At 35.7% G+C, this 11,126-nt stretch overlaps 1 protein-coding gene across 1 annotated transcript; it reads left to right on the forward strand.

The window, feature by feature from the left end:
* The first annotated feature begins 5,014 nt into the window (after positions 1-5,014).
* On the forward strand, positions 5,015-5,788 carry LOC120165201 (protein GLUTAMINE DUMPER 3-like). Its single transcript, XM_039174772.1, has one exon. It carries the CDS (start codon positions 5,047-5,049, stop codon positions 5,539-5,541), a length of 495 nt encoding a protein of 164 aa, XP_039030703.1. The 5' UTR covers positions 5,015-5,046; the 3' UTR covers positions 5,542-5,788.
* Positions 5,789-11,126: the final 5,338 nt, after the last annotated feature.

Raw genomic sequence — 11,126 nt, forward strand, 5'->3', positions numbered from 1 at the left:
AAAGCAGCATCCATCTACGGATTGGATTTCAACTTCACGATGAAGGATATTCAACTCAAAGAAGGAGTGTCTGTCAATAAACATTATCATTTCAGAGTCAATTTTGACTTCACAACGAAGGATATTGGCCTCGAAACAACGCAACTTACATTGGATTTCAACTTCACGACGAAGGATATCCAATTCCGGGGCTCAACTTCATGATGAAGGGGCCATACAATTCCAACTTCACAAACAGATTGACCCAACTTCACAACGAATGTGTCATCTGTAACACAACAACTCCAAAGTCTTCAGGCCAAGTTTTACCTTCACGACAAAGTATCAGGAGCCAGAAGATGATTTAGAGGCCACTCACTAAGAGCTTTGAGTTCGATTTCAACTTCACAACGAGGGATATCATGCTCAGAAATTTCCAGTTCAACTCAACCTCACGACAAGGGAGTCATTTTGTGATTCAATTCGAATTAACAGATCAACCATTACATTTGACGAAATTTGTGTCTTTAATCTTTGCTCAATTTTCGTTACACGATAATGAGCAAAGAGGGGCAGTTGAAGACATCAAATTTCGACTATGGATATTATTTTATATAATATATTTCTTATTATTATATAAAATACATATTCATTCATTTATTTATCTATAATACAGGCCCAATGAACAAGTTACAAAATGACATGACCCAGCAGTGGCCCAAATGTAACCCAACTGGATTAGGGCTTGTATGAAACCCTAGCTATCTTTTCTCTCATCTTCTACCCCCAGCCGCCAAGCGCCTCGACCGTTGGATCAGGATGTGATCCAACGGTCCACAACAAACCCCACCTTAGGGTTTCAACATTTACTCCACAGTGCCGTTCTCTCCTTCAACGAGAGATCACACAGCCACACGCCTCTCAACATCACCGAATTTCTCGACCATCACCAACGACGTGCATATGTGAAACACAACAACCAACAAAATAAGAGTCACAATCTGCTTAGGACTCAAGATTTTCGGAACTAAAAATAGCATTTTTTAGAGTATAAATAAGCATGTAATTCATTCGTTTGTAACACACGATTTCGGAGGAAATACAAATAAACTTTTGCGATTATTCTACACAAATCTTCAAGCAGTGCATTCGACAATCACAAAATTTCCACAAATAAGTTGTAATATTCGAAGCATTTTTGCGATTATTAAAGAAGAAGCACAAGGGTAAAAATCTCACCTTTTTCGTTTCAGTTTCAAGGCTTGCATGCGTTTTCTTTTCCGTTCTCTGTGTTTGAGTTTCCGAAAAAATCCCAAACAAGTTCTTTTAGCCGATGAACGAAGCGAGGCCTTCATTATTCGAAAATCTTTTTTCCATAACTATGCCTTTCTAGAGCTGTTTTTCAAAAATGGTTTTGAGTTTTAAAAAGAGAATCCAAAGAGCTTTCAAAAAAAATAATTTTTTTAATATCGCCACCGATGAATGGTGGCCGGTGCCGTTCAACGGCGGCCAGTGAGGCAGCACGATGGTCGGATTTTGGAATCCACGGTCGTGTTCTTGATATCTCAAGAACACTTGAGAGAAAATAAAAGAGAGATGAGGGGATTTCGGGCGAGAAGAGAATAAATGATAATTTTAAAAAAATTGATTTAAATACTAGACCTGTGCGACCCGCGGCCCGATCCATTCCCCGCATGAAGATCCGCGTGTTTTTTAATGCAAATGGGGTAAACTGTGTTTTTTGTCCCTTTAAGTTACAATTTACTCATTTTTGCCCCAAAAACCCAGTTTTTGTTTCGAAATGCTTGTAATTTTGACACCCAATTTATCTTTCTTTCAATTTAATCCCCTCATAGGTTAGTTTTTTTTTTATTTCTTATTTTGTCTATTTAAATATTATATTTTTTTTATAATTTTTCATTAGTATTTATATATATATACATTTAATTATTTCTTTATTATTATTTTCCTTTTTTTAATTCCATTTACTATTATTTTTTAGTATTCTACTCTAACATATATTCCTTTTATCATTTTTATATGTATACATATATTTAATTATTTAATTATTTTTCTATTGTTTTTCATTTATTGCTATTACATTACACTATTTTTAATTTTATTTCTACTATATAGTTTTCCAAGTCCTTGTCATTACTATTATTTATATATATTTTATTATATTTATTTATTTATTTATTTATTTATATTATTATTTCTTTTTTTTTTCACGTTTTATGTATCTTGTTTTCCTTTTTCTTATTTTATTTATTTTTACTATTTTTTTAAACTAACCCTTGTCCTGGCTTTTTAAGGATATTCCAAAACAATCTGAGGTAAGTAATTAGGATCAAATTTTACCTTTAAATTTAAAATTATAATTTTCTTAATTAAAGACAACTGGAAATTATGTAGTACCGAAATGGCAGTTCAAGGGTGCTAACCCTTCTTTGGCTGTAACCGACTCCCGATTCTGACATATCACTAGTAAGATGCAGACCATGTAAGGAATAAGGTATCTGATCTACCTATTTGTTTTAAAATAAAAGATCGATGGTGACTCTAACCCATTTATTTAAGTCGAAGCCGAATTTCGAGCCCACCCGAAAGACGGTTCCGACACATATTTAAGACGACGGAACAAAAATATAAAATATATTTTATTTAGATCTTAAAAGCCTGAGTTAAATTGGCCACTCAATCCATTCCTCCATTATCATGAACTTCAACTTTAAAAAGGGGAATTTGTTGAGCTAAAGTTAGTTTAATAATTTCAAATAGCTTTGTCATCATTGGATGGTATGAACTTTCAAAATGGGGCACCAATTGATCATTAGAATGAAATTTGCCACAATCCAATCATATTGGGAAAAAAAAATCAAAGGACCCTTTTTTTGAGATTTTTAATAACCTAACTAGGAAACTTCATTTATTGACACTATCTAAATTTGGCAGCTTATCAGGTTTTACATATAGATATACTACACGATTTCAGAAATTTTTTTTTTTAATATAATTAAAGTGTATTTTTAAAATTCATTTTTGAATAAAATACAATTTTATCATTGATTTGATTTTATAATTTTAAATTTTAAAAGGATTAAACATGATAGTTCCTATACTGTAATAGCATTTATGTATAAACATAATAAATATTAGGGTAAATTATACGTTTAGTACCTAAATTATCAATTGTAGCCCATTTTAGTACATAAACTTTTAGTTTTATTTTTCAAAATCATATATAATGTTTAGTTTTTGTTTCATTTTAGAATCCCGACAATCAAAACCTAACATAATGGCTCGTCGACCTCTACTTCTACAATCGTTGGCCAATGAAGTTCAAACTTTCAGCCCGCACCTATTCAACCCCTGAACGTGATTCCGACCTCTGTTTCACTGGAAAATGCCTCAATCTCTCCAAATCGGTTATGGACTCTTCAACTTCTTCACCCTCTAATCTCTGTCGTCAACCGTCCAATGGGCCTGATAGGTTGACACTGGACTATATTAGTCGACTCGTCATTCTCTCGTGTTCCATCGTTTGGATCGATCATTCGTCCGCCAGAACTATGCCCTGTTAGTCAGTCCGTTAAAATTTTAATTATGAGATATTAAAATGAAACAAAACTAAACGTTAGATATGATTTAAAATAAAAATAAAAATTTAGGTACTAAAGCAAACTAAAACTGATAGTTTAAGTATTAAATACATAATTTACCCTAAATATTAATAATTAAAAGGAAAACTATACTTTTATATATGATTAAAAAATGGATTATGAAAATTAATAACAAGGATAATTGTTACCACAAACAGAAAACAACATAACTGCTTAATCATTAATATTTAATAACTTAACTTTATCACATTATGTGTATGACAAAGAATGTAACAACCGTGAAGGAGACAGTCACTTGTAATTTTTGGAGGTGCAATCCACGTCTGACTGAGTCGAATCGGAACACCAACGTCTACGTGTTTTCTGGTTTGCTGACTCAACCTCAATACATTTCATTAGCCAAAATTATCAGCTTTGTATACCAATTTTATATAATAAATCATTATTTATTACAATATTTATTTCATTAAAATTACATCTTACTTTCTAAAAGAACACTTTAGTAAATGTTTTTCAAAAATAACTTAAAATAGTTAACCGAATTAATTCTTGGATAAATTGTGTTTATTACTTAAACTATTAGTTTTGATCCATTTTAGTACTTAAAAGTTTCATTTTTTTTAAAATCACACCTAACGTTTAGTTTTTATTTTGTTTTATTACCTCGTCGTTAAAACTTATCGAGTGATTTGCACGTGCCAACTTTTTATGGTTAAATTACATCATTTATCAATCAATTATCTTCTCACTCCTATGGTCACTAAAGTTTATTTTTTTTAATTTAATTACTTAACTTTTAAATTATTCTTAATTTAATCACTCTAACTTTCAAATTTATTTTTTATTTTTAATTATATATTAATAAAATAATAATAATAAAATTTCATATCACAAAAATTATTAATAAAATAAATTATTTTTTTGAATACAATTAATAAAATAAATTATAGTGATTAAAATAGGTGCAACTTGAAAGTTGAGTAGTTAAATTAAAAAAATTAAACTTTAGTACCCAAATAGGAGTGAGAAGAAAGTTAGTAATGAATGATGTAATTTATCCATAAAAATACAGTATTTTTAAATTTTTAAGGGTGAGATATTAAAATGAAATAAAAAGTAAATATTAGACATGATTTTAAAAAATAAAAATTTAGCACTAAAACGAATCAATATTAATAGTTTAGGTATGTACCCTTAATTATTTTCGTAGGTGCGCGTTTCCCAATACTGTTTCCTTTGGAAATTCCAAGTGAACTCCCGGGGGACCCCACTTTGTGGACCCCTTTCGGTATTTAGTAAAAAATGACGCCATAAACCACTTTAAAACTAAAGCCAAAATAAAATCCCATTAATTTATTTTCCTTTATAAATACTTCCACAAGCCACAAGCAATCCCCAAAGCTCACCGAAAATCCAAAAAGCATTTCCTGTTTTCAAGCAAAACATGGCAGCAAGAGCACCGTATAATGCGACGGCAAGGACACATTCGGAAGTGGACAGCAGTCTTCACCCATCGCCGTGGAATTCGCCGGTACCGTACTTGATCGGCGGGTTGGCCGCCATGCTGGGTCTCATAGCGTTTGCTCTCCTCATCCTCGCATGTTCTTATTGGAAGCTGTCAGGTTATTTGGAGGAGGAGGGGTCATCGGAGCAAGCCGAGAGAGACTTGGAAGCTGGGGAAGGTAAAGGGGGAGACGATACTCGGCTTCGGCCTGTTATGGAACCCAAGGTTCTTGTTATAATGGCGGGACAAGTGAAGCCAACATTCTTGGCCACCCCCATTGGCTCTTCTACCCGGTCCTTCTCCTTTGGTGAAAACAGTGAAAAGACATGCCGCTGTAATGATAAGGGAGATGAACTGGTTGGCGACGCCGGTGGCGGCGGTAATCGTCATGAGAGTACGGTGGCGCAACGATCATCATCATGGCTGGACCTTTGATGATCGAGTTTTGTGGGTGTTGGGGTTGGGCTTTCCAAGGTGAGTTTTTTTTGTCCAAGGGTAATGGTGTGGGTGTTCTCTGTATATCAGCTTTTGAGCTTGCAAATGCATGCTCCATTGATGTTAGCTTTAGCTTTTTTTTCTTCTGTTATTATTTGCCTCTTTTCTCTTTCCCTTTTCTTATGGTTTCGGGAAATGTAAATTTTAATGAGATGGGATGCTGCGAAGGAATTCACTTTCCTATTTTTGTCCTAGTTTTTTCACATTAATTTATTAAATTTTAGGGTAAACTACTCCAATGGTCACTAATGTTTGGGTAAATATTCATTTTCATCATTGATGTTTCAAAAGTCACAAATCGGTCACTAACGTTATCGCTTGTTACAAATTGGTCACTCGTCGTTAACAAGTGTGACAGAAAACACACATGGACTATTAACAGCCGTTAACAGGCTTACTTGGATGGTATAATTACACAAATAGTCCATATTATTTATATATTCTTTCAATTTGATCATAGTTTTAATAAATTAAAATAAATTTACATACGAAACAGGAGCTGTCATGTGTCATTGGCTACACACCTGTCATTACACATGTTATCATTTGATTGGAAGAATAAATTTATTTTAATTTATTTTTAATTTAATATATTTATTTTTACCAATCATAGGGTGACACGTATCACCCTCTGGTTGGAAGAAAAATGTGTTACCCTCTGGTTGGAAGAAAATAAAGCAACATAGAAGCAAGTGAGGGATTCGAACATTGAACTCTTAGTGAAATATTGCAAGCTAAACCATTGAGCCAAGACAACCATTTGATATATTTTAGACAACAAATGATATATATCCTGTCTCTTAGTATACAAATGCTTTACTCAAAATTAATAATATGTTATATATCTTAAATTTTAAAATTATTTCTTTATGGTTGATATATATTTATATAAAAATAAAACCATTTAAAATGTCGTTAATGTGTAAGTAATTTTACTAGGGTTTTGCCTTTTTGTCCTCTGCCGCGTGGTAGCTTTGGGATTTTTTCCCTTCTAGGTTTTTTTGCTTCTGGTTTGATTTGTGGGCTGTTGTTTTGGGTGTTGATTCATTGTTTCATAATGGAAGACGTTGAGCAACAATTTGATGCATTACAGTTGGGGGAAGAGGAGGATGAAGCGTTGCCTCCGAACGCCTCTGAAAAGGAAGTTGGGTTATCGTTTGAGAATTGTTTTGTTGGTTTTTTCATACGTCTAGCATGATCAATTTCCATGTTATGCGTACTACGCTAGCTAATGTATGGCACCCATTGGGGGTATTTTTATATCGGATTTAGGGGAGGGGAAGTTCCTTTTCCGTATATCACGTCGGTGACGTAGACCGTATTGAGATGGAAGGGCCTTGGTATTTTAATGCCCATTTATTTGTTCTGCATATATTGAATGAGGAGAGGATCCAATGCTTGTTCCTCTGCAAACTGTTGATTTTTGGGTCCATATTAAAGAGTTACCAGCATGTTATATTTCTAAGGTTGTGGCTCGTCAGTTGGGAAACTTCAACATTATTTTCCTTTCATATGATGCATCGGCTGTTTCGATGGGTTATAGGGGTTGTATTCGGGTTTGGGTTTGGGTTCCGATTGATATCCACTATCCGCTTAAACGTAAGAAGAAATTAACACTACCGAATGGTAAGCATGTGTATGCACAATTTCAGTATGAGAAATTACGTCTTTTTTGTTTTCTATGTGGCAAGCTGGGCGACGGTGAGGGCTTTTTCCCTTTGCGGATATTAAAAAAAGAAGAAAGAGGTTGTTTTTCAGTGGGATGTGTCTCTCCGGCTCCTCCAAGACAAAGGGGGATTCCTACAAGCTCTTGGCTACGTGACGAGGGGGAACCAATCAGGAAGGAATGCACTGAAAGGGCAAGGGTTGTGCGGGTTCATCGACGAGGTCCTATGAGAGATGATAGGGGCTATGGTTTATATGAATTGGCACTTTATGAGTGTCCCTCATAATGAGGAACGCGTTAATATAGCGGCTCAGCAAATAGTTGATGATGTTGTTATGACAGAAGTAGAGGAAAATTGTCCCATAGAAAAGTTGGATAACTCTAAACGTCAGTGCCATTCTCCTAAGCATGGGGTGAGTTATGGTAACCATAATTTAGAAAGAGAAAACAATATTCCATCGGCATGCCTGCACACTCAGGCCAGCCGATTGCAATGAAGATCTTTAACTAAAAATTATGAGGTTTGGGGAAGCCTCGAACAGTGAAGCATCTTTTCCATACGTTGCAAAACGTTAACCCGTATGTAGATTTCTTGATTGAAACTACAAGATACAAGTATGGAAAGAGTTCGTCGGTTATGCAGATATTTGAATGGTATTAATGTTAGCTCGTGTGGTAGTTGTGTATGGCATGGCGCAGTGATTGTAATGTCCAGTTACGATCGTTCTCTAGCATGCATATTGATGTTTGATTTATGATAAGGATGATGGTTCTACTTGGTGATGCACTACTTTTATAGGGCGCCTGAGGAGCAACACATATATCTTTCATGGAATATGTTGAGGCAGTTGGCTGATGATCAGTCATCCTGTGGCTGCTGGTTGGAGATTTTAATGAAATTTTATTTTCTACTGAAAAGAAAAGGGGTTTGGTTCGTAGTGAGAGGCATATGGATGCTTTTTGGACTGTATTTTTTGATTGTGGATTGGAGGATATTAGTTATAGTGGGGTATGATACACTTTGAAGAGTGGTCAGAAGGTTGAAACCAATATTCGAGAGCGCCTGGATCGAGCTGTGGCCAATTCAAGATGGTGGAAGACTTTTCTTAATTTCTCTCTCATGCCCTTAACACATTCCATGTCTGATCACTGCACTTTATTACTGAACACATCTTTGATGACCAAATTAGGGCGGCAGTGTCATTTTAAGCTTGAGGCTTCTTGGCTCCTTGAAGAGTAGTGCGAACCTGAAGTTCGTAAGTTATGGTCTGACTCGAAAGGTCATTACTGTACATGTTAGATCATGTCAGGAATGACCTTGATAAATGGTTCAAACATATCTGCAAAGACAAGCGGCTCACTGAAGCAAATTTGAAGAAACGACTAACGAACCTTATAGAGCTATCTTCTACTACTGAGGTACTTTATGAAATGATGGAGGTTCAACTTAATTTAATTTGAAAATAGATAAATCTGAATGGTATTGGGAACAGAGAGATCGAGCTAATTGGCTCCGTAACAGAGACAATAATATTGCGTTTTGATAGATTTACGACATAGAGGAGGCGTAGAAATCGGATTCAGATACTGAAAAATGAAGCTAGTAACCGTTATGAAGAGGAGAATGATATTGAAGCTTTGGCACGGGAGCATTTTCGCTCTTTGTTTCTGTCTGATGGAAATTCTATTGATAGTTTCATTTTGAATGAGATATCTCAGTCAGTCACCCCTGAGTTGAATATTGGCCTTACAACTGATTTCACATATGAGGAAGTTACACGTGCGGTTAAGGATATGGGCTCCCTTAAAGTGGCAGTCCTTAATGGGCTTAGGGTGGTGTTCTATCAGCGCTTTTGGTATATCATCTCTGGTGTCTATAGTTTTGAGGATGTAAACATGACCCATATTGTTTTAATCCCTATGGTTCAACCTCCTTCGAGATTAACACATATCAACCAATCAGTCTTTACAATGTTTTATTTAAAATTGTTTCTAAGATGTTGGTTAATAGAATGAGGAGCCTTTTAACTCTTTGTATTGATAAATCACATAGTGTTTTTGCGTCGGGCTGGTAGATTACTGACAATATTATTACTGCTTACGAGATACTATATTCTTTTTTAATATCCGATGTGGGAAGAAAAGGGTATTTTGCACTTAAACTAGACATGAGCAAGGCCTATGATCGGGTGGAATAACTGTGTTTATGGGTAGTCATATCAAAGATGGGCTTCTCGCAGGAATGCATTTCATTATTACTAAGATTTGTTTGTTATTTTTCCTATTCGATCATCATTAATGGATTCCCAGGTGAGGTATTCTTTCCCTAGAGAGAAATCTGAAAAGGGGATCCCTTGAGCCCATATTTGTTTCTTATATGCAGCGAGGGGTTATCATCTCTAATTCGACAGTTAGATACTATGGGGAGAATTCAGAGAGTTCGAATTAATCAGTAAGCCCCTTTAATTACCCATCTTATGTTTACGGATAATTGCCTCATTTTTGGCGAAGCTAATGAGGTCAATGCAAGTGCTATAAAGGATATTCTCAGCATCTATGGGGATAGTTCTGGACAATTGATTAATTTTGATAAATCAAGGCTGTTTTTTAGCTCCAATGTTGTTGATTCAAATCGGGCTGATGTGCGTATGATCTTGGGGGTATCTAGTTCTTTCAATCCCAAGAAGTATTTGGGGCTTCCTTCTTTAGTTGAAATAAGTAAAAGAAAGGCTTTCATCTATTTTAAGGAACAAATTATGGCCAGAATCAACTCATAGAGTATTCGATGTCTTTTCTAGGGTACTAAGGAAGCCTTTATTAAATCTATTTTGCAATCCCTCCCCCTCTTTGCAACGACATCATTTCTTCTCCCGAAAAGTTTGTGTAGTGAGATGAAAGGTTTGCTAGCCCATTTTTGGTAGCAAAAATTGATTAATAAGAGCGATGTTCATTGGTGTGCGTGGAAAGACCTATGTGGGTTTAAAGAGTTGGGAGGCTTGGGTTTTAGGACCTAGCGAAAATTAATATTGCCTTGTTAGCAAAGCAAGGCTGGTGACTGTTGACGACACATGTCTCTCTGGTTGGTAGGGTGTTACGAGCTAAATATTTCTCTGGTTTTGATTTTCTTCAGGCTCAGCTTGGATACAATCCGTCCTATGTATGGCGTAACATCTGGAGTGCTCGTGGTCTTCTTGATATGGGCATGCAATGGAGAGTTGGCTCGGGGTGTGCCATCTCCATCTGGAATGATTTCTGGTTGCCGGTGACCCCCACTTATGATTACTCGCCCAAGAGTTGGTACGGTTGAGTGGCTTTCTGAGTTAAGACATCCAAACAATAATGAGTGGAATGAACAGTTGGTGCGATAGCTCTTTACAGCCATTGAGGTTGATCAGATTCTTTCGATACCTCTCCCCTCGAACGAGATGGCTGACTGCAAGGTGTGGAGTGGGGAACAAATCAGGATGTATAATGTCCGAAGTGGGTATCGCCTGTTTCTTGATGATGGCACTATTCTTGTCCAAAATGTGCAGTTGTATCACCATATTTGGGTGAGTAACTATCAACGAAAGATTAAGTTGCAAGGGTGGAAGTTCGTTCATAACCTAGTTCCGTCCATGCGAAACCTCTATTCTCAAAGGATTGTCTCTAACCCTCATTATCCTAATTGTCCCACCCAATCTGAATCTATTGAGCATATTCTACGAGAGTGTCCACTATCTAAAATTGTCTGGTTCAAGCTAAATGTGCATTGATCGACTAATGGTATTAATTAGACTATTAAGGAGTGGCTAAGCTGGCTCATTGATAACACACAAGCACCTGTTCATGGGACTATCTTAACAACATGTTGGACTAT

This window comes from Hibiscus syriacus, unplaced genomic scaffold (genome assembly GCF_006381635.1).
Source record: "Hibiscus syriacus cultivar Baekdansim isolate YM2019G1 unplaced genomic scaffold, ASM638163v2 tig00111582_pilon, whole genome shotgun sequence".
In the NCBI taxonomy this organism is placed as follows: Eukaryota; Viridiplantae; Streptophyta; class Magnoliopsida; order Malvales; family Malvaceae; genus Hibiscus; species Hibiscus syriacus.

Bases quoted from the DNA above. Each gene is read 5' to 3' on its own strand.
- LOC120165201 (XM_039174772.1), top strand. From the start codon at position 5,047: ATGGCAGCAAGAGCACCGTATAATGCGACGGCAAGGACACATTCGGAA.